General features: G+C 45.9%; 1 protein-coding gene across 12 annotated transcripts in view; it reads right to left on the bottom strand.

Moving 5' to 3' along the window:
• Window positions 1-24,919, bottom strand: part of LOC143958274 (H(+)/Cl(-) exchange transporter 5) — a 138,385-nt gene that overhangs the window by 44,566 nt on the left and 68,900 nt on the right. For all 12 annotated transcript variants that reach the window (XM_077467780.1, XM_077467778.1, XM_077467787.1 and 9 more), the window contains 2 exons: window positions 21,047-21,169; window positions 4,066-4,272 (listed from right to left, as the gene is read on the bottom strand). In XM_077467780.1, the coding sequence (XP_077323906.1) occupies window positions 4,066-4,272; window positions 21,047-21,169 (330 nt within the window). The remainder of the gene's footprint in view (window positions 1-4,065; window positions 4,273-21,046; window positions 21,170-24,919) is intronic.

Here is a 24,919-nt window from a genome sequence, read left to right as displayed (position 1 = left end):
TTCCGCTGGAAATTGTTTGAACGTATTTATCCAAACTATTGTCAAATAATCGTTCTCCCTTAAAGGGGAAACTAGTTAGAAGGTTCTTGCAAGGCGTCTCAGCTAACCAACCCTTTAACCAAAGGGTCCTTTGCATAATGTACAAGTACAATATGCAAGGCGTGATGCCTAGTGAATAGAATCCTTCATAGCGTCTACAGCAAAGCATAATGCTTTAGGTAGCTCGGCCAGTTCCTGTGCTTGTTGTGCAGGGAGCTCATCTGAGAGCATCTGTGAACTGGTCCTTTAAGGACTGACAGATGCTTATAGCTGCAATTGCAGGCTGAGCAACAGTACCTGCTAAGAAAAAAAGGATTTTAACAGACCTTCCAACTTCTTATCTGTTGGAACTTTAAGCATAAGCACATTGTCCACTGGGTAAAAAAAAAAACATTTATTTTATTTTTTTCACATTGGAAATCGCAGCGTCAACTGCTGGAACTTTCCATCTTTTAGTGAATCTTTCTTCCATAGGATAGAGCTTTGCTAGTCTCTTTGGAAGGGAAAAAAAATGCTTATGCGGATGATCCCATTCGGTATAAATAAGCTTTTTTAGTAATGCGTGGACGGGAAACGCATGCAAAGGCTGTAAAGGCTTCAAAGAACCCAAGGAAGAGACCGGCCCTTCAGCCAACTCTGTTAGGGGTAGCACGCAAGTAGAGCGAACCATCTTTGCAAGCCTCTGTACTTCAGATTGTGAAGTAGGGATCCTTGGGAACTTAAAGTATTGCTTCCACCGCAGAGAAATAAATCACATGTCTTTCCTCCCGATCATCTGAGGGCAATACCCCATCCTGTCCCCATAATTCTCTTGGACCCTCCACTGACTGTAAAGAGTCTAAAGTGGGGGGGGGGGGGGATCTAGGACGCTTCCTATACACTGGATGGAGGATGTGATTAAAGCCGCTAATCTTCCTTCTAAGCCTTGCAAGGCAGAGGATAATCCATCTTCAGTCACCTCTACAGGGGCTGAAGTGTGTGAAGCAGTTGCACCACCGCTAGCTTCCAATGAATCACCCTGGCTTGCAATGTCTGATCTCTCCGAAGAAGAAGATAGTATGGAGGCATAACTGGGATTCCCAGCGCCTGGGGGGGGGGGGGACACCTTAGGTACCTTTACGGTAGGTCTGGAAGACATAGTGCAAAGCACAAGCAGAGGTACACACAAAATAACAGTTCTTTCTGTCTGGAAATGGCTGTTTACATCCTTACGTGCCCAGCGCTCTGGTGTCGCTAAAGGCCCATACACACGATCAGACTTTTTGACAACAAACATGCAAATTAGCTGTTTTGGAGCAACATCCGACCGTGTGTACGCTCCATCGGACAAACTTTTTTGGTTTTCATCGGACTTTTGTTGGCTGTGCGAACGGACAAACTTTCTGGCAACAAAAGTCCGATGGAGCAAAGTCTGATCGTGTGTACAGAAAACCATAGGACTTTTGTACAAAGTACAAACAGGCATGCTCAGAACCAATGCAAAAGATCAGACAACAATACAGAAGTTGACCAAAGGTGGCGGTAAAGAGCAGAAAAAAACACGTGGTTTGGTGAAAGTTGGCTGAAAAAGTCCTGCTGTGTGTATGCAATACAAGTTCAGGGCCGACGCCCTTTGTACAAAAATCCAAGGGAAAGTTTGTACAAAGTCCTATCGTGTGTATGAGGCTTTAGTGTGACAGACTGCCTCTCTTCAGTTAAAAAGTCTTTCTGAAATGAGAGCATCTGTGATATAAAGCCTCAGGTGGAACCTGATTGGTATCCTCAGTGCTTCCCCTCAGCTACATTACATCCATGCACAGCACCACGTGACCTTCCGGACATGCCCCTCTGCGTTCTCAGGCCCTGCTAGGGACCCGGATGGCCAACACAAAGTAAGGTGAACATACTATACACCTCTACAAGGGGGAGGGGAAGAGGGGAGGGGAAGAGGGGGTTCTGTCAGCAGATTTATCGTTTTTTTTTAAACCACAGAAGCATAGGGTGTTTCCCAATGTTACTAGGTGGAAGTGCTGGGTTGTAATTAAACCATGCAGCTAAAGCAGCTGCGTCAACTAATCAGCCACCGCCCATATAGAAATTTATACGCATCTCTGTATTAGCAACTGCTGTATTTTTTACCAAATCTCACAAGATCTATAGTAAGAACCCCCTCTGCTGCTGGGACCACACATGTTCTGAGACAGAGCTGCACTAAGACACATCATAGGTAATGTAAGTTACTCCTTATAGAGGAGACATTTATAAGGCATATAAGGTATATTGAAGGAAAAAGCACAGCTTCTTCCCCTACCTTGTCCTCGCTGCAGGATACTGCTGATTTAACAGACAGATCCAACTTTCACCCATCACGCGTTTAAACACGCTCAGACTGGGGCCCTTTTAAAAAGGGGTTCCGCTCCTTTGAGCCTTGTATAGCACCCCTCAGGACAACTTTAGGAAATGTAGCAAGACCAAAAAGCGTCCTGGTTCCTAGGGTCCAGCTCTCAAAGAGAAGCAGTACAGGCAAAACCTTGTTTTTGCATCGAGGTCCAGGTACCATCCTACGGCCTCAGTGGCGAGGATGGATCTGATTGTGGAGGTTTCTTTAAATCCAGCATGGATCCCTCCTGGAGCTCCGCACAGCACATCTTCACTCGTGACCGACACTGGCGAAAAAACTGAGTGCTGCTGGAAGGAGGAGGGGTTATATAGGGGAGTCAACTTCCTGTGTTGGTTATACCAGTGTCAACACCTGAAGGTAGGCCTATAACCCACCAAGTGATTACTTGTGTCCTATGATGTACAATAAAGAAATATCCCCCCACACCATTACACCCCCACCACCAACCTGAATCGGTGATACAAGGCCGGATGGATCCACACGCCAAATTCTGACCCCACCATGTAAATGTCGCAGCTGAAATCCAGACTCAGACCAGAAATGTTTTTCCAATCTTTTATTGTCCAATTTTGATGATCCTGTGTGAATAGTTTCCTCAGTTTCCTGTTCTTAGCTGACAGGAGTGGCACCCAGTGTGGTCTTCTGCTGCTGTAGTCCATCTGCTTCAAGATTGAATGTGTTGTGTGTTCAGACATAGTATTCTGCACATCTTGGGTGTAACAAGAGATTATTTAAGTTACGGTCACCTTTCTATCACCTGGAACCAGTCTGCCCAGTCTTCTCTGACATCAAGGCAGCATTTTCCTCCACACAACTGCTGCTCACTGGATATTTTCTCCCCCCCCCCCCCACCCCACCATTCTCTGTAAACCCGAGAGATGGTTGTGTGTGAAAATCCCAGTAGATCAGCAGTTTATGAAATACTCAGAACAGCCCGTCTGGCACCAACAACCATGCCACGTTCAAAGTCACTTAAATTCCTTTTCTTCCCCATTCTGCTGCTCGGGTTGAACTTCAGGAAGTCGTCTTCACCACGTCTAGATGCCTAAATGCATTGAGTTGCTGCCATGTGATTGGCTGATTAGCAATTTGTGTTGCCAAGCAATTGAACAGGCGTACCTAATAAAGTGGCCAGTGAGTGTACGCTTCCAAGGCTTCCAATGGGGACACTAGTTCTGGTGAGCTGAGGCGGTTTGGGAATCTGTCTGATCACCCCTTGAGCCAATAATCAGTCTAATGCTTGCAACAGGGATTGCCTTTTCCCTGGATCCTTGGGAACATTTGATCTCAGAAAACGAGATGGTGGAAACTCTCAAAGCTCTAGCTTGTATCCTAGAGACACTGTCTCTAGGATACAAGCTAGAGCTTTGAGACACTGGAGACACTGTGGAATTCCCCTAATTTTCAGGGCTTTCCTCACTTCTTGTTTGGCTATGAGACAGGAAATGAAAGGGAAATCCTCGCCATAGGACACAAGTGGCAAAAAAAAAAAAAAAAAAAAAATCTGACAGGGGTTATAACGCTCCGTTCCTTTATCGATCTATATCTATTATATTATTATAAATATATATATATATTTTATTATATATTTCTACATTAATGATGGACATGGGGACATGAAAATTCTCTGACGTTTCATGGTTTACCTCTCTTCTCTTGGCTTCATTTTTGCGGTACTTGGTGAAAAGGTGGCACAGGATGTTCCCACAGCAGCAGGCCACATGAATGAGGGGTCCTTCCTTCCCCAGGCTCAGGCCTGATGATACAGCCAGCACCAGAGTCATGGTCTTGATCATCAGCGTCCACTTGCCCAAGTATCCTCGGATTATAAAACCACTCAATATGGTTTTAATCTAAAAAGAAAAGAACATGCAAGCAAATCAGAGTGACAACTCGGTTGGATTTGGGTTTAAGCCCCGCCCAACAACATCCTGACAAGCAGAGCACCATTACTGGCCACTCATTGGATAAGGAGGCAATGGGTGGGACTTATTCCCAAAGGATAGGAACTTAAAGCAGAACTTGTCACAATTAAAAATCTTATGGGCAAAAGAGCCGCATGTCCCCGAGCCCCACAGACCTAATTTTCTTGTTCCAGACAAAGCGGACCTTTAGTCGTCATTTTCTCATCTTTCCATCTATTAAATCTTCTGCCCTTGTTGTTGTTTTAACTTTGGATAGTAAAACATTTTTTTCTGCCCCATAAATACCTTATATAGACCACTTCCTGTTTCTTGTCTGGTCATTCGCCTAGGTTTAAGACATCATGCACAGCTCTCTAACTCCTGTGAGTTTGCCAGGAAGGGAGGGGGGGATGAGTCATAAGAGGGCCAATGAGAGCTGCAGAGCTGAAGGTGTGCCTCCTGTGTGTCTGTGTAAATCCAGGAAGTGAACAGGCAGCAGCTTCAGCTGCCCACAGTTAAGATGGCTGCAGCCACACTCAGTGGAGGGAGATTTCTGCAGCAAAATTGGCAAGTACAGAATCACAGTATATATTAAAATAATATGCAAAGTGGTTGGAGGGAAGCTTCAGAATGGCAAAGATGTTTTTATTACATATTATGTGCGCAGACTGCAGTACCTCTTTAACCCCTTGACCTCTGGAAGATTTACTCCCGACCAGGCCATTTTTGCGATACGGCACTGCGTTACTTTAACTGACAATCGCAAAGGGGTGATCAAGGGGTTAAGTGTGCCCTAGGGAGGTGGGGACAGACTGCAGGAGAGAGAGAGAGCGAGAGAGAGAGAGCGAGAGCGAGAGAGAGCGAGCGAGCGAGAGCGAGAGAGAGCGAGCGAGCGAGAGCGAGAGAGAGCGAGAGAGAGCGAGAGAGAGCGAGAGAGAGCGAGAGAGAGCGAGAGAGAGCGAGAGAGAGCGAGAGAGAGCGAGAGAGAGCGAGAGAGATTGTTCCTGATCACTAGGAACAGACGATCACACTGTACTCCCGTCACAATGGGGATCTGTTTGTTTACATTGACAGATCCTCACTCTGCCTCTTTGTGGAGCAATCGCGGATGGCCAGCGGACATCACGGCCACCAGCCATGCGTATCGGTGCTCGCTATATCTCTTAAAACAAACCACCGTACCGATACGAAATAGAGCCACCCTACCGCTGTATATCAGCGCCGGCTGGTCGGCAAGTGATTAAAGGGTGGTTAAAAGGGTGAACTGATCCTTTAAATTTCAATATGGAGTGGTCGCAGTATTATACCAAATTCTTTCCATTCCAGTGCCATGTGCTACACAGATATGCTTGCTGGGTATACTAGACGAAGAACAATGGGCAAAAACCACTAGAATATTGTTAAAACGTTTGTTAACCCAAAAAAATTAAAAATAAATAATATATAAATATAGATTAAAGAAACAGAAACATATACATACATTATATATATATATATCCCGTTTCTTTAAAGCATTTTATACAGCACAGTGCTTGTGCTGTGTAATTTGGCCCCCTGTAACAGTGTATCATGGTTGCCGAGCCCTGACACACCGTGGTCAGTTTAAGTGCCTCCATCATCCGCAGCCTGCTATCTGCAACTCTCCTCTCAGCTCCTGTGTCCTCTCTGCCTGTCATCTCTGTGTGTGTGTGTGAGCCGTCCCCTCCCCTCCACTTCTATCACTGTTCCGAGCAGTGCACACATTACTGCTTCCCAATCACTGCCAGCCCCTCTGATAGGATTATATGATGTACATACTATATGCCATTTTTTTTTTCCCCGATCAGCTATCATGTGAACGCCAGCAGCTGTGTTTTTCCACTGTATGTAGTACAGAGGGAGGGGCTGTCCCTCTGACATCTGCCAGGCGGTCACGGTCTTCCTCCGATGTTTGTATTACAGAGGGAGGTCACGTGATCACCCGGAAGACGTCAGAGGAAGAGCTCAGCCCCTCCCTCTGGAATACATACAGTGGAGAAAGAAAAAGCTGGGCGGTCACATGATCCCTGATCGGGGATAGGAAAAACTATTTATAAGAAGAAATTTAGAAAATGGCATACAGTATGTACATCATAATCCTAGCAGAGGGGCTGGCAGGGGCTGTGTGCACTGCCTTAACAACCACTTCAGTCCAGGTAGGATTTACCCCCTTCCTGACCAGAGCACTTTTTGTGATTCTGCGCTGCGTCGTTTTAACGGACAATTGCGCAGTTGTGCAACGTTGCTCCCAAAAAAAATTAACGCCCTTTTTTCCCCATAGAGCTTTGTTTTGTGGTATTTGATCAACCCTGCGGTTTTTATTTTTTGCGCTATAAATAAAAAAAGCGACAAATTTGAAAAGTTACGCTTACCGGTAACGTCTTTTCCAGTAGTCTTTCAGGACAGCCACTATGAGACATAGTCTCCTCCTCTTCCCTCTGGAAACACTGCGCCAGCCCATAAATTCTTACTTCCCCGGCCGGACCTCAGTTTATATTGAGATTACCTCCGGCCAGCTGGGGAGACACAAGAACACATTAATAACACATTGTCAAATACCATTATCCTGCTGCGTTCTGGTCTTTTGTAAGACTCCCCCCAATTTTCGGGTGGGTAACTAGGGCTGTCCTGAAAGACTACTGGAAAAGACGTTACCGGTAAGCGCAACTGTAATTTTCCCAAATCGTCTTTCAGGACAGCCACTATGAGAGGATAAACGAGCACTTACCAGTTAGGGTGGGACTACAGCTTGCAAAACCCTTAGCCCAAAGGCCTGCTCACCTGCTGACATCAGATCCACTCTGTAGTGTTTTATGAAAGTGGAGTAGCTGGACCATGTTGCTGCCCTGCAAATCTGTTCTGGCGTTGCTCCCGCTCCTTCTGCCTGGGAAGCTGCCATAGCTCTTGTAGAGTGTGCTTTAATTCCCACTGGGATTTCTTTCCCTACAACTGAATAAGCCTGCTCGATGGCTACTCTGAGCCATCTAGCAATAGTGCGTCGGGACGCCTTACAACATTTTCTGGCCCCGGAAAACAAAACAAATAAGGAGTCTAACCTTCTGAATGTCTTGGTCAGTTCTAAATAGTGTGGGATACGTCTCCTAACAACCAAATAATGAAATTTTAGTTCCTTCTCGCCTGAGGGATTGGGACAAAATGAGGGTAAAACAATTTCCTGGCTTCTATGAAAGCCGGGTGCCACTTTCGGCAAAAAGGCCGGATCGGTCTTTAAAACTATCCGGTCCGGGAAAATAACGCAAAAGGGAGCCCTGACTGATGAGGCCTCCATCTCACTGACCCTCCTGGCAGTTGTTACCGCTACCGGAAAAACTGTCTTCAAAGTTCTCTTAGTAAGCACTCTTAAAGGCTCAAAAGGGGGATCCCGTTAAGCTTTGTAAAACGAAGGATAAATCCCATCTGGGAAAGGACAGACCCTGGACCGGTCTCTGTCTAGTCAGGGCCCTAAAGAATCTGACTACCCACGGGTTGGCAGCCAGATGCTCTTCTAAATAAACACTGAGGGCTGACACTTGACCCCTGAGGGTACTAATGGATAAGCCTTTATCTGCCCCACACTGTAAAAATCCCAAAACTGCAGAGGAGGGCCTACGCCGCTCCACGAAGCCTCCGGACGGCACATCCTGGATCCAGTCCCGGCCGGGACTGTGGGAGACTCACAGCGCGGACCCCCCAGGACAGCCTCTCCTGCACCGGACCCCTGCTGGTCGCCGCTCGGATGCCTGCAGGGAAGCCCAGACTTCAGCTGGAAAGGTGAGCTCCGGCGGCCATCTTGCTCCACCCAAGGCCTCTAGCAGCATATTTGCTCTCCCTCTTCTGTGGCCGGATTGCTGCCCCATCCATCACTGGCATTAATCCCTGCCTCAACTGAGCCTACCAACCCTCCTGAGTGACTACCTGCATACACCAGTCACACCCTCCTACCCTGCATCTACCCTCGGCCTGCTCAGCGGCCATCTTGGTTCACCCATCTCCTTCTCCTGCTCCCTGTGGCCTGCACCTGCTTGCTATTTGCCCTGATTTCTGTCCGAGCCGGTGCCCTCTCCCCTTATACAACCCACTGGGGCAGTGGTATCGATCTCCCCCCCCCCCCCCCCCCCCCGACTGTTTGGGAATGCTGCGGCCTGCTCTCCTGCTCCACCTCCCCTCCCAGTTGGCTTGTGTTCTCTAACCGACAGCGTACTTTCTTGGGGTCTCATCTTGGGTCCCTCCCTGTTTGACAGCCATGTTGTGATCATCCTACATAGGCCTTAGACGCCTTCCAATGCTTCCGTGCTGCTCACAGTCGCTACACCTCTATGGGAAATACCACATGTAACTGAATATACGCCTAGCCCCAACGCCTCATGGTGAAATACGGGCCGAAACACCTTCCTCAGTCTTTGTCCCCGGATTTGCGGCCCTCAGACTCTGGAACGATTTTTAAGCAGACCGGCCTCCCCAGCTCCTTCTCCAGGTTCTTTCACGTACTTATATTTCTTACAGCCCCTGTTTTTTTCTGGTTGTTGGGACTACAGTGTTCTGCTCTTATTCCCTGTAACTATTGCTGGAAGGTGGCGGGGTCTCTCCAGATGAGCTGGAACCCCTGATGTGCCTCCTTTTGTTCCACGGCTACGGCTGTGGACTCCTGGGTGGTTTTCACCCCCCAGGCCTTTTTTCTAATAGTAATGTTTTTTTTGTTTTTTTTGGGCCTTTTTTTCTGCCTTTTTTTCATTTTTTGTTCAATTTGGATGCACTTTTCTACGCTTTATAATCACAATGTTGTTATTATATGCCTTCATCTGCCTTTCACTTCTAGGACACACCACGGGTCCCAGTATCTTCCTGGTTGGTATGGTTATATCCGTTTTTTGTATGTATACTATGGGTATCTTAAGCTTTCACTATTTTCTACACGATGGCTTTGAGGGTACTTACTTACAATGTTAAGAGCCTGAACTCAATCCATAAGCGCTGGTTAGCTTTGAAGGAGTTCAAGTCCTCAAACGCAGATGTGGTCCTAGTCCAGGAGACCCACTTTCGCCCAGGGGGATCTCTTAAATTTGCAGCCAAACATTTTCCGGTCTCTTTTATGGCATCTGACCCCTCTGGTAAAGCAGGGGTGGCAATACTGATTAAAAAGACCTGCCCGCTACGGGTTAAGTCCTCATTTATTGATCCACAGGGTAGATGCATCCTCCTGGACTGTGATTACTTATCTCGTTCTCTTACTGTTATTAATGTCTATGCCCCCAACTCGGGCCAGATTCACTTCCTTACTGAGGTCTTGGATAACCTGGGCACCTATGCTTAGCCATTCATGATCCTTGGCGGGGACTTCAATATGGCCATGTCTGCTAGGAAAGATAGGCAGACCCTGTTTTCAGACAATCCCTCCTTAAAAACGGAACGCCAATCTACTGCGTTTCGCAAGCTCATTAGATCCCATAACTTCTTAGACATCTGGAGGATTAAACACCCTACGCATCGGCAATTCTCCTTCTACTCTCCCCCACACAAGATGTATTCCAGATTAGACTACATCTTTGTTACGGCGCCTCTAACGTCGGCAGTGGCCTCGGAGTTAAATCCCATAACGTGGTCTGATCATGCATCGGTCCAGCTTGACCTCGCCCTCACCCTCTCTACACCTAAGACCTGCCACTGGAGATTCAACGAGTTTCTCCTCCGTGATCCGGTTACCGAAACACATTTATCCCACGGTTTAGCCGAATTTTTTCAACTTAACGAAGGGTCAGTGCGGGACGTGTCCACTCTTTGGGAGGCCCACAAGGCCGTTTTTAGAGGATTGTGTATTTCGGCTGGCTCCCGCCTTAAACGAGACTCTGCTGCGCAGAGACTAGACCTCCTTTCGCAACTGCAAAAAGCTGAAGCTCTGCTTTTGTCCTCCCCATCGGTGCCACGTCTTCGCACAGTGACCTCTCTCCGCGAACGGTTAAAATCTTTAGATATGCATAAGTGCTCTAAAGCTCTGCTTTGGGCTAAACAGAGGTTCTATGAATTTGCCAACAAGCCTCATAGGATGTTGGTGAACAAGCTAAAGCCCCGTCCATTTCACTCCTATCCTGACCTCCTGCTGCAGTCAGACGGCACTCCGACTTACTGCCCCTTGACGATGTCTAAAGTATTTGGTGCTTTCTACAAAAAAATTATATAACTGCCTAGCTTCAGACCCTAACCATGTGTTCTCCCAAGACAGCTTTGATGATTTCTGCGCTTCCTTGAAATTGCCAGTGTTGTCTTCCCCACAAGTAGACACCCTGAATGCTCCCGTTACGCCGGAAGAATTGGCTGCGGTTGTGAAAGACCTTCCGTCCCATAAGTCCCCGGGCCCCGACGGGCTTCCTTATGTTTATTATAAAACTTTTCTCCCGACGCTGAGCCCTCATCTGCTTAATCTCTTTACCTCCCTACAGAAGGGCATTATACCGCATTCTCAATTTCGCCATGCACACATCACAGTTATCCCGAAACCGGGTAAATCCCCTACCCTACCAGATAATTACAGACCCATAGCCTTACTCAACTCCGACTATAAAATTTTCACCAAAATCTTGGCTAATAGGCTTTCCTTATTGATCCCCGCCCTGGTTCATAATGACTAAGTGGGATTTGTACTGGGCAGATGGGCTGGGGACAACACCAGGCGTACCATTGACCTCATAGATTTACTCGATAAAACGCCTCGCCCGGCCATCGTTTTGAGTTTAGACGCACAAAAAGCCTTTGACAGGCTGGGATGGCCTTACATGTTTGCTACGCTCCAGCGTTTTGGCTTTTCTGGTTCTTTCCTGTCAGCCCTACAAGCCCTATACTCATTTCCCACATCCCAAGTCCAATTGGCATCTTACAGATCCCCACTCTTCACACATAGTAATGGTACCAGACAGGGATGCCCCCTATCCCCCTTGTTGTTTATACTATGCTTAGAACCCTTGGCCGCAGCTATACGGGAGGATTCGGACATATGTGGAATTTCCCTCAGACTGAAAGAATACAAGCTGTCTCTCTTTGCAGATGACATACTCCTCACCCTGACGAAACCTCCAACCTCCCTTCCCAAACTTCACACTCTTTTAGACTCATTCAGTAGACTCTCGGGTTATAGGGTTAATACGACTAAAACCGAAGCGCTCCCTATTCATATTCCCCCCACGCTTCGAGCTTCCTTGGAATCCACATACCCCTATCGTTGGTGCCCCGTTTCCCTTAAATACCTCGGCATTAACCTGACCGCCAAGTACAGCTCCCTCTATGAAGCTAACTATATATCTTTAATAGCGGAAACGCACAGACTGCTCAGAAGTTGGTCGTCGTGTCCCCTATCTCTCCTGGGCAGGATTAACGTATTGAAAATGGCCATCCTCCCTAAGTTTTTATATCTTTTTGAAACATTACCAGTTGCTATCTCTATGCCTCAGCTTAGGAATATTCAGCGAGCCTTTGCTAAATTTATATGGGGGAATAAGTTGCATAAGATAGCCCAAACAGTGGTTTTTGCTCCATGGTCTCACGGAGGACTGGGAGCCCCCGATATAGTGAAGTACTACTATGCAGCACACCTTCTGGCGGCTGTCTCCTGGTCGTCGTATTTTGCTACCAGTAGATGGTCAGAGCTAGAAATGAGTGTGGTCACTCCTGTCCATCCCTGCTCCATGCTGTGGTCTGATCTGACCTCCTCTATGGCTCAGCTTAGGCGCATATGCCTTGGACCGATGCTTTTTACTCTCTCCATATGGAAACAGTGTCACAAACGGTTCTCTCTCTCTTCTCCATGCTCACCCCTGTTGAATGTCATTTTTAATCCAGATATGCCTGACAGCCTCTCGGTGAAGAAGATGTTTCCTTGGTATAGGTCTGGCATCTTCCAACTTCGCCATCTGGTGCATCCGGTATCTCGCAAACTCCTATCCTTTCCTGAGCTTCAGGATAAATATGACATTCCAGATCGACTTTTTTTCATACATTCAATTTAAACATTATTTCCACTCCAGATCCCCTGACCTGACTTTGGCCAACCCTAACACCTTTGAAACTTTGTGCTCCCAAGGTCCATGCCACAAAGGACTTGTATCCTCTAATATATATATATATATATATATATATATATATATATATATATATATATATATATATATATATATATATATATATATATATATATATATATATATATATATATATATATATATAGTGTCCTCCACAATTCAACCTCGCCCACCACGGAAACACATCTTTACATGAGGAGATGGGCTACAATTTTACCGTCCCCCTTAACCATTTCTCAATGGCAGGACATTTGGACTTCTACTTCTAAAGTCTCCAGATGTGTGGAGCAGAGAGAGACGGCCTATAAGATACTAATGTTTTGGTACAAGACCCCTGAAATGTTACATAAATATGATCATTCCATATCTAAGCTGTGTTGGAGATGCCTAAGAGATGAGGGCACCCATTACCATATTTTCTGGAGCTGCCCTTTGATTATACCTTTTTGGTCTATGGTCCAATCTCTACTACAATCTGTTTTAGAGGTAGATATCCCGTTAGACCCTAAACACTACTTGTTAGGCCTACCTATCGCGGCGTTATCTAAGCACGCCAAGAAGCTGACAGCCTATATTCTCCTAGCTGCCAAGAGAGTGATCCCTGCTCTTTGGTTGTCCCCCTCCCCTCCGTCCCAGCCGCAGCTCATTTCTGCAATTGCATACATACGCAGGATGGAACGTATGACTGCGCTGGTACAAGACTCTCTACCTAAGTTTTCTAAAATATGGGACAGGTGGGACAATTCCACGTTTAACCCGGAGACGAAACCTTAATTTATGGCTCTTTACTCTCGGGAATGTTTTTCTCAGGTTTGAACTTGGGATTCATACTCCACGACCCCTCCCGCAAATACATCTCTTGGTCTATTTACATATCCTTATTGGCAGATTCGTGGTGTGTCCTTTTCCCCTTACCTTTTGACATGCTGTATTAAACTGTTAACGTTTTATATCCCGCCTGCGGCGGTTTTCTTTGTTGCTGTTACATTGTCAATTTTGATTATTTGTATCGGAATGTACAAATTCATCTGTTGTACAAAAACCTTTTTCTCAATAAATATACATTTAAAAAAAAAAAAAAAAAAAAAACTGCAGAGGAGCTCCGAACTGGTAAAGAGCTTTCTACGCACCATTTATTGAAACGTAATAATTGAATAGGGGAGGTTCTACAGCCAACTGTTTCAGTATTGAGAACCATGCTCTCTTGGGCCAATGCAGTGCCACCAGAATCAGAGATGTGCTTTCCATTTGAAACTTTCTCAGAACTGCTGGCAACAATGCCAGAGGTGGGAAGGCATAGCAAATTCTGAAGTGCCAATTCTGGTTCAAAGCGCCCACACCTAAAGCTCCCTTTCCCCTTCTCAGGGAGAAAAAACAGGGGGTTTTTGCGTTGCTTTTGGATGCGAAAAAGGTCCACCTCCGGAGGTCCCCATCTCTTTATTATGAGATTGAAGATCTCCTGGTTGAGAACCCAGTTGCCCTCCCTCAGCCTCTTTCGGCTGAGAAAGTCTGCTACCACGTTTTTCTCTCCTCTCAGGAAAACTGCTGAGAGTGAAAGGCTGTAGGTCTCGGCCCAGCTCAGGATCTCTGTTGCTAAAGACAACAGGGCTCCGCTTCTCGTGCCACCATGCTTGTTTAAGTAGGCCACTGTGGAGAAGTTGTCCGACCGCACCTGAATGTGCTCCTTTTTGAAAAACCTGAGGGCTAGTCCCACTGCCCTTAGTTCTTTCCAGTTGGACGACCAAGACAGTTCGTCGTCTTCCCAAGTGCCCTGGGCTAGAAGGAAACCCAAATGTGCCCCCCAACCTCTGCCACTTGCATCTGTGGCAACTACCCGAGAAACCGGGATGAGCCACAGACGTCCTTGCGACAGGTTCATCACTTTCCTCCACCACCAGAGGGATCTCTTTACTTGGTGTGGAACATGTACTAGGGTGTCTAGAGCCTCTTGACTGTGGTCCCACACCCCTAGGACGAAGGTGTGTAGGGGACGAAAATGTAGTCCCACCCACTGCACTGCTGGGAGGGTAGATGTAAGGAGACCCAATACTGACATCAGAAACCTTATGGGAAAACAGCTGGTTGCTCTGAAGAAAGGCCACAGCTCTGTCCAGCTTTTGCACCTTCTCTCTCAGCAGAAAAACTCTCAGTGTTGAGTCCAACAGGAATCCTAGATAGGAGATCTGTTGCGAGGGGATCAGGCTGGACTTTTCCAAGTTTAGTAGCCACCCCAGATCTGTAAGGACCCTTTTGGTTAGGTCGAGATCCTTGACTAACTGTATTGGGGATGCTGCAAATAAGAGCAAGTTGTCCAGGTAGGCTATTATAGATATCCCTTGGAGCCAAAGAAAGGCCATGGCTTCTGCCAGGACCTTGGTAAAAATGCGGTTTGAAGAGGATAGCCCGAATGGCAGGGCCTGAAACTGAAGGTGTACTGTTTCTCCCCCTAGATCTATGGCAAGGCGTAGAAACTTCTGCGAGGCCTCCGCTATAGGGATGTGTAAATACGCGTCCCTTAGGTCCAGAGATACCATGAAACAGTTGCGGGGTAGAAGAGCCCTTACGGAAAAGATTGACTCCATGAGTAATCTTGTATGCCACTGACCTGTTCAGGGGCTTTAAGTTCAGAATTAATCTGAATTTTCCTGAAGGTTTTTTTACTATAAAGACATGAGAATAAAATCCCCTTCCCTCTTCTGCTTTTGACACTCTGAAGGGAATTGGAGAATCAGGACGTTATTCTCAGTGCTTCCAGCAAGGCCTCGGCCTTTGCCATGCACCTGGGTAGATGCGCGACAAGGAATCTTTGTGGGGGCGGTCTTGAGAATTCCAAGAGGTACCCCCTTCTTATTACCCCTAAAATAAATTGATTGGGGGATATTGCTTCCCACTGTGGGAGAAAGGCCCCCCAGTCTTCCTCCCACTGTAACGTCACTGGGTTTTACGGGGCTGGTCAGGAGGGCGGAAAATCTCCCCTCCTCTGCCCCTGACTTTTTGGGGCCGGGTTCTCTTTTTTCCCTCTGGTTTAGGGGTTTTGTTATTACGGGGGTTTTCCGCTTAAGAGGAAAGGATTTTTTCCAGTCCGCTGTACGGTCTAGAACAGTCTCTAGCCCTGGGCCAAAAAGGAGGTCCCCCGTCAAAGGTATCCCCACACAGTTTTACCTTGGAGGCACTATCCCCTGGCCACGTTTTTAGCCAGAGGGCCCTTCTGGCCGAATTGGCTAGAGCTGCCGTTCTGCCCGACATGCAGACAGACTCAGCAGAGGCATCTGCTATGTAAGCGATACCTCGCAGCATAGTAGGAAAGGACGACAGAATGGTTTCCTTATCTGTGCCTGTCTCAATATGTTGTTGGATCTGTGAGAGCCAGTGCTCTAAATTGCAAGCCACAACTGTAACTGCCATTTCAGGCTTAAATTGCCGATAGCCGAGTTCCACTTTTGATTTAAGCAGAGAGTCAATCCCTTTGTCCATGACATCTGCCAAAGCCCCATGTCTTCAAAACGCCAGATCCGTGTGTCTGGAGACCTGGGAGAAGGCGGCATCTAATTTGGGATTTTTATTCCAAATGCATGCCGGGTCCTCTGAAAATGGGGATCTTCTTTTAAGGATCTAGGAAAGAAGGGCTTTCTCTCAGGATCCTGCCACTCCTTTTTAACTGTTTCCATCAGTACCTCGTGCACTGGAAACACCCTTCTCTTTGGTTCCCCTAAACCAGAGTACATTTAGTCATAAAGGGTTAGGGGTTTCTTATCCGCCTGGATACCGAGGGTTGTATAATTCGCTTTTAAGAGGTCCTCTACCTCATCAAGGGATAATTTTTATCTGGAGGCTTTCCTGGACCCCCCCCATCCTGGTCCTCCCCCTCTGAACCCTCTTGGGAATCGGAAGAGGAACTGTCTGGAAGTCCTCCTTCCTGTCCCTGAAGGGCCTGCAACCTCTGTCCCCCTTGTTGTAGCAGGTTGAACCTGAGCAGAACTCTGTGCTAGAGGTGGGGTCGTATCCTGGGGAGCTGGACCCGTGGGAAGCGGAAACTTTTCAAACAGGGATCTAAAAGAAGAGAAGGTGGACGAGAGCTCTTTGACTGAAGCTGCTAGTCCTGACTCCTGTTCAGATTCCCTTTCCTTAACAAGGGAATCTATACAGTCTCTGTACAACACTTTTGCCCAAGATTCCCCTAAAATGTCCCTACAGGAGGCACACTTCTTTTTAGAGCTATGTGTGGACTTAGTTTTTTCCTTAGCTTTCTGAAAAATAAGTAAAAAAGGAAAAAACGGAAAGAAAAAAAAAAAAAAAGAAAAAAAAAAGTAATTACAAAGCTCAGGATACAACTCTGGAAGTGCACTAGTTCCCTTTTTAAATGCAGGGATCTGAGCCTCCCCTCCGGCCACCCAGAGGGTCTGCCTCCCCACATTGATGGAACCATACATGGGGGGGGGGGGGAATCCTATAGAGTACCCCTCCCCAGGGTGATCTTACCTTAGGAATACTGGAGGTAGTGTCTGTTGGTTGAGCATTAGCTTCCGACATGACTGCAGGTGGCTGCTTACTACCGAGTCTCACGCTGCCTGTGTGCGTTCCCGACTCGTCTCCAGCTTGAGCTCGGCCCTCCCATCAGCTCCACGACCCGGAACCAGAAGTCGATCGTATTAGAGGTCAAGCCTTCGCTTTCCGTCGGATAATACGCCGCCTGTCGTTCGGCCCGCTCGGTTCAAAGAAAAAAGGCGGACTGTACCCTTGTATAGGGAAATCCGAACGGCTTGCCAGCGGCTTCCCTGTAGACGAGATAGGAGTCCCTACGACCTGAAGCCGCGCTCAACTAGGAAGGAGTGGCAATACCTGGTGAGGCAAGTAAGCCGAAAGTCAATTTGAATGGCTTGAACCCAGTTTTCTTCTTACGAAGCCCCTGCTTCTTTCAACCAGGTTCTTGACAAAAAAAAATGGCCACAGCCTCCCTGACTGACCGGCCTGGTCCTGCACAGTGTCTCCCCGCGGGAGGAAACACTAATAACTGAGGTCCGGCAGGGGAAGTAAGAATTTATGGGCTGGTGCAGTGTTTCCAGAGGAAGAGGAGGAGACTACCTCTCATAGTGGCTGTCCTGAAAGACGATTAGGGAAAAACAATATTTTTTACCTTTTGCTATAATAAATATATCCTCCAAAAATATATTAAAAAAAATATTTTTTTCCTCAATTTAGGCCGATATGTATTCCTCTACATATTTTTGGTAAAAAATAAAAATAAATTATGCAATATATAAATAATATATATTGCAATAAGCGTATATTCATTGGTTTGCGCAAAATGTATAGCGTCTACAAAATAGGGGATAGTTTTATGCCATTTTTTATTATTATTATTATTATTTTTTTATTAGTAATAGGAGCGATCTACAATTTTTTTTTTTTTATTGGGACTGCGACATTATCCACTTTCAGACCAGACCATTTTGCTGGCTTAAGACCAGACCACTTTTTGCGATTCGGCACTGCGTCGCTTTTAACTGACAATTGTGCGGTCGTTGGTGGCATTTGATCATCCCTGCGGTTTTTATTTTTTGCGCTATAAACAAAAATAGAGCGACAATTTTGAGAAAAATGCATTATTTTGTACTTTTTGTTATAATAAATATCCCCCCAAAAAAATATATATATATATAAAAAATAAATTCACTCCTCACTACCTATTACAGTTTTGAAGGCCATAAAATGCCAAGATGGCACAAAACCCCCACAAATGACCCCATTTTAGAAAGTAGACACCCCAAGCTATTTGCTGAGAGGCATGTTGAGTCCATGGAATATTTTATATTTTGCCACAAGTTGCGGGAAAATTACAAACTTTTTTTTTTTTTTTCACAAAGTTGTCACTAAATGATATATTGCTCACGCATGCCATGGGCATATGTGAAATGACACCCCAAAATAAATTCTGCTGCTTCTCCTGAGTACGGGGATACCACATATGTGGGACTTTTTGGGAGCCTAGCCGCGTACGGGGCCCCGAAAACCAAGCACCGCCTTCAGGCTTTCTAAGGGCGTTACAGTTTTGAAGGCCATAAAATGCCAAGATGGCACAAACCCCCCCCAAATGACCCCATTTTGGAAAGTAGACACCCCTAAATTTAGGAGTACACTAGTGAGACTAGGTAATAAATGGCGGGTGCCCTGAAACTATAAAAAAAAATAACTAACCAACCAGCGTCACCTGTAACAGTTATATGGTGATCACTGGTGAAAGGGTTAACTAGGGGGCAATCAGGGGGCTTTATGCGGTAGTATATGGGGTCCCTGGCGCTATAAAAAGCTGCGGCGAACCTAAATACCTACCTGCCTAACTAGCGTCACCTGTGACACTAATACAGTGATCAGAAAAACGATCGCTTATTAGGCTGGGTTCACACTGGAGCGATGTGGGAACGCCACGAATGCGCGGCGGGTTCCCGCATCACATGCCTCCCGGCGGCAGTTCACACTGCCCTATGCGAACTGCTGGGAGTGTCAGTGAAATGTTAATGACACCCCCAGATCAGTTCGCATATCGCAGTGCGATCTGCAAACTCGGATCGCATGGTGTGAACACCCATGCGATCCGATTCTGCTGCGGACCAAAAAAAGGGTCCCGTGCGAGTTTGCGGCGGGTGCGACACAAATTCAGCCATACTATCTGTATGGCTGAACTCGAATCGCACAGAGATCGGATGTGATTTGCACTGCAGTGCGGTGCGAATCACATCCGTTCTCATAAACCGCTGCAATGTGAACCCAGCCTTAGTGACACTGGCGACGGGGGGTGATCACGGGTTAAACCTTTATTGGGGGGGGTTAGGGGGGTACCTTAGAACTAAAGGGGGCTAACCCTAACTGCCCTAACAGTTATTACAGTCACAAATGACACCAATGCAAAAAATAAAAAATAAATAAAAAAAAAGCAATTGGTGTCACTGTGACTGGGGGGGCAGGGGTAATTGGGGGGTGATCGGGGGGTGTGAGTGAGCCTGGCATGTTCTACTGTGTAGTGTAGTGCTTGTGCAACTCACCGATGCTCTCTCCTCGGTGCCGGAACGAAAAATACCGACACGGAGGAGAGAATACATCACTTCCTCTCCTGTGTTTACATTACAGGAGAGGAAGTGATGTCACGGGACATTTTCATTCGTCGGGAGCGATCGCGAGGGGGTGGCCATGAATGAATGGCCGTCCCCTCGTCCGGGATCGCTCCCGAACGAATACCGACCGCCGCAGGCACCGGGCGGGGGCCCGATCGGGCCCCCGACCCGCGGGCAGGCAAGGACGTACATGTAAGCCCTTATGCCTGCCCGTGCCAATCTGTCGACGTACATCGTCGTGCGGCAGTCGGCAAGTGGTTAAACATCGATCAGTGCTATAAAAATGCACTGATTACTGTGTAAATGACACAGGCAATGAGGGGGTTAAACACTAGGGGGGGGCGATCAAGGGGTTAAGTGTGCCCTAGAGGGTGATTCTAACTGTGGAGGGGTGGGCTACTACTCACATGACAGTGATCACTGCCCCCGATGACTGGGAGCAGTAGATCTCTGTCATGTCACTAGGCAGAACGGGGAAAATGCCTTGTTCACAGAGGCATCTCCCCATTCTCCCACCCCACAATTGCCGGCACCCGGCGGACAGAGTCCGCCGGACCCGTGGTCACGAAGCTTGCGGTGGGGGCATTCGCCAACAATGCCGCTTCTTAAAGGCGATGTATCATACGCCCTTTTGCCCTCCCTGCCGACATATAGATCGTTGTACTGCTGTCGGTTAAAGGAAACACTTTTTTTGGCCTGTAAGGCCATAGCGCTTAAACGGAATCAATCTGCTCCTCCATCTACCCAACAGTGGATTCAGATAGTGAACCAGATACCCCCATGATCTTTGAGCATAGAAGCTGCCCTAACAAATACAATAGGATATGGGAACCTTTGTGATCATCCACTCTTACTACTACAGCTATCTGAGGGGGTTCATAATCTATGGTCAATCTATAAGTTAGGATGTGATTTTACTTCTGTACTCTGTAAAGAATTGCTTTGTACCCAACCTTCCCTTACATAGTTACTGGGTGTTTAGATGTTACCTCTATATGTCGAGACTGGGCAGTTGAAGTTTGTACATGTAACTGACCATTAATATGCAATTGTGTATTCTTCATGCTCATGTTGAGCATACTGGTTATTGTATCAACATATTTTTTTTTTTGTTGCATCTTGTCAATAAAAATTATTTAAAATTAAAATTTAAAATAAAAAAACTTCAAGATGGCAAATGAGTGACCAATTCCTATTTTACACTGAGTGCCGATTCACACAGCGGCAGATTCAAAGTCGTCTGACTTTGAAGCCGAACCGTACAGCATGTCTTCAGCATGGCTTGCAAAATGACTTCTATATAGACGTCAATGCAAGCCGCTCCGAAGTTGCCCCAAAGTACTACAGGAACCTTTTTCTAAGTCAGAGCAACTTTAGTCATTCCTATTAGAATGGTTCCATAGTACTGCATGGAGCGCGACTTGTCAGGCTGACAGGTTGCCCCTGTGTGAACCGGCACTTAGGAATCCAACTAGAGGGGGGGGGGGGATTCACCCAAGAACAACAGTGGAGCTTCAGAGTCTGACCTACCTCAGGGATACCGGAACCGCAGGCATATGGTGCAAAGTTGCGAACTAACAAGACAGCAAGAAGGGCGAAGAGGAGAGCCCAGAGGATGTACATTATATAATTCAAGATGTACGGGAACGCCCCCTGCAAAACAAACAAAATAAGATTATTAGATGACAAAGTAATAAAAGGAGGCCAGTCATCATCAATTTACAGAAGAATGTAAAAAAAAATATATATATATATATATATATATATATATATATATATATATATATACACACACACACACACACACATACACACACACACATATACATACACATACACACTTTTTTTACATTCTTCTGTACACATATGTATATCTGACAGGTTATAACCCTGTGCCAGCAATCGAGTCTGTCCCAAAGACTCAATATAAAAAAGCAGAAGAGGGATTGCTGCACAAACAAAAATAAGTTTACATCACATCAGGTATAATTCATGTGACGTTTCGGGCTAAGCATGATTTCGTCCTTCCTCATGACCACATACTTGCAATAAAAATTGTAACCAACTTCACATATGTGAGCTATAAGCCTTTATATGTGAAGTTGGTTACAATTTTTATTGCAGGTATGTGGTCATGAGGAAGGGCGATATCATGCTTAGCCCGAAACATCACCTGAATTATACCTGATGTGATGTAAATTTTATCAATAAATTTACTTTTGTTTGTGCAGCAATCCCTCTTCTGCTTTTTTATATTGAGTCTTTGGGACAGACTCGATTGCTGGCACACCTGTTTCACTGACCGTGTGTGTATCTCACCTACTACTTTTTTCTATATATTCCCATGTGAGAAGCACCGGTCTAATTTTGCTGGAACCTCAAGGAATAATGGCAACGGGAGGATCCTATTCCTATACGGATGAAGATGCAGCCCGCATTTACATGGGCACTACAGTATCTCGAGATTTTCTCGTTGAGAGTTCATCTATACAATTGTCTAAGAAATTGGAGAAAACACTACAAAAGTCTATTTCTATGGAACTGCATGAGGTAACACTGGCTGAATACCATCGAGCCCAATTGATTCCACGGGGTCTTAGAGTGCGTATTGTTCCTACCCTCTTTGCACAAAATGAGGAATATAAAAAAACGATTCACGCAAATCATTAACAAATGCTCATTTGACCTCATTACCTTAACAGTGGAATTCCTTCAACAGGAACGTGTTATTTCAAAAGAGATTACAAATTTGGAGAAACAATTATCTGAATCTCTGGGACAGCAGGATTTTGCCAAGATAAAAAAGGATATGGAGGACAAATTTAATGCACATAGAAAATCTATTGAGATTAGAAAACGTACAAAGATGGATTGAGATCATGAGAACTATAAATGAATAACCGTGTCTATAATTGGACTGAACCAAATAGTTTTCGTATGAGATCTAGATCCATGAGACAGCATGTGCAGATTTCAAGATCCAATTCCTCCATTACTTCTACAGGATCTTCTACAAGTGCACCGAGATGGACTTTTTTGGAGCATGGTCCCCCAAAGTCAAAAGCAGGAGGTGAGGAGGCAAGAAACGCCGAAGGCTCTGTGAATACCAGATCAATTGCTACCAGGACCCGGAACTGACAGAGGACTTGAATGTAAATACGGTACATAATATTTCCTCTTTTTCTTTAAATGTTACAGAAACTCGGGTCTTAAATAAGGGCCTGAATTTCTGTCCTAAGGAAAGGATGGATTCATTTAAATTAAAACAGGACTTTTATCAATTTTACAGGAATATACAGTTAAAAGCTTATTATTCGTCTCGCCCTATGATAAACAGTAGCAGTTCTTCAGCCATTTCTATTTCCAATTTAGGTTTGAAAAATCAAAGTACATTTGTACCTCCTACTTCATGTGCGGCTGCAGAACTGTTCATCAATAGGGTAGGGTCTGATATCAAATTGTTTTTGAATGATCACACTAAGAGACCATATACAATCCAATCTCAATCAAGAGGAGATTGATGCATTGTCTATGCTTTCAAATAGGAAAGAGATTGTAATAAAACCGGCCGACAAAGGCTGATCAATAGTGGTGATGGATACTTCTCAGTATGAAAGGGAGATTTTTAGAAAAATTAATGATGTTAAAAAACTTAGACGATTGGACAGTAATCCAACTTTACAGGTTTCCAATAAAATAAAAAGGTAGTTAAAACATGCAGTACAGACAGGTATCAGATAATAATACGCAGACATTTCTTGTTTCAGAATGTCCTATGACTCCCATATTTTATGTACTGCCTAAAATACATAAAGATTTAAAAAATCCTCCTGGACGTCCCATCGTCTAGTATAAATTCTATTACCACACCATTAGCTAAATATGTAGACAAGTGTTTATCTCCTCTGGTCTCCAATACCCGCTCCTATATTCGTGATACTATGGATTTTTTAGAAAAGGTAGAGAAGTTTAACTGGTTGCTGACCGCCGGCAGTCAAATGACGGCCAGGCGGCACACCTATTGTGGCGGGAGGCCGTCATATAATGGCCTCCCGTTTAAACAGGGAATGCGCGCAATCGTGCGCGTGCATCCCTGTTTCTTTGGTGGCGGCGTGTCACGGAGACACCGCTCGCCACCGAAGGGGGTGAACAGCCATTGGTTATGGCTGTTTACCACGTGATCGGCCGTGATGAAGTCACGGCCGATCACAGATGGTCACACCCAGACTGTGCACGGCGCATGTGCACGAGCGCCGTGCACGTCGGTGGCGGCGTGTTCCCCGGGAACACTGCTCGTCACCGACGCTGGTAAACAGCTATTTTTTACCCACGTGATCACTAAAAATGTAAACAAACCGCGGTAACCGAGGAGATTGCAGTAACATCTCGTTACCGCCTACAGTACACATCAAGTACACTGATTCTTCCTCCCCCCCCCCAATAAAGAGGACCTGTCACCATGCCTCATAGTACCTGTCCCGGGCCCATCAGAGTACCCGAGTACCCGTCCCAGGCCCATCAGAGTACCCGAGTACCCGTCCCAGGCCCATCAGAGTACCCGAGTACCCGTCCCAGGCCCATCAGAGTACCCGAGTACCCGTCACCAGGCCCATCAGAGTACCCGAGTACCCGTCACCAGGCCATCAGAGTACCCGAGTACCCGTCACCAGGCCATCAGAGTACCCGTCACCAGGCCATCAGAGTACCCGTCACCAGGCCATCAGAGTACCCGTCACCAGGCCATCAGAGTACCCGAGTACCTATTTTCAGCCCACGTCTCATAGAATATACGTTGGGGTGTTTGCTTTTTTTGTGGGTAATTTCACTGTCCTGGTGGTCCAGGACCTTCAAAAGTGTGATAGGTAGGAATGAAATGAGAGGTGTCATTTATGCTCCTAGAATGGCTGAACGTACTACTTCAATGTTCGGCCTCTCTATGTGGCCAGGCTGTGTAAAAGTCCTACACATGTGGTATCGCCATACTCGGGAGGAGTAGCAGAATGTGTTTTGGGTTGTAATTTTGCTATGTACATACTATGTGTTATAAATATCTTATAAATTGACAATTTTGTGTAAAAAAAAAAATAAAAAATAAAAAAAAGCGTTTAAATTTTTTTCCACATATTCCAAAAACTTCTGGAAAAAAAATTAACCATTCAAAAGACTCATTATGCCTCACAGATTATACGTTGGGGTGTTTGCCTTCCAAAATGGGGTAATTTTATGGGAAATTCCATTGTCCTGGTACTCCAGGGCCTTCAAAAGTGTAATAGGTGGTTGAGAAATGACATGCGTCATTTTTGCTCGTAGAACGTCTGAAGGTACTACATCAATGTTGGTGCTCTGTATGTGGCCAGGCTGTGTAAAAGTCTCACACATGTGGTATCGCCGTACTCGGGAAGA

This window comes from Lithobates pipiens, unplaced genomic scaffold (genome assembly GCF_037356315.1).
Source record: "Lithobates pipiens isolate NorthernLeopardFrog02 unplaced genomic scaffold, aLitPip1_a1.2 Scaffold_60, whole genome shotgun sequence".
NCBI classification, from domain to species: Eukaryota; Metazoa; Chordata; class Amphibia; order Anura; family Ranidae; genus Lithobates; species Lithobates pipiens.
The sequence above is the reverse complement of the archived record's forward strand: the minus strand, read 5'-3'. Positions and strand labels throughout refer to the sequence as shown.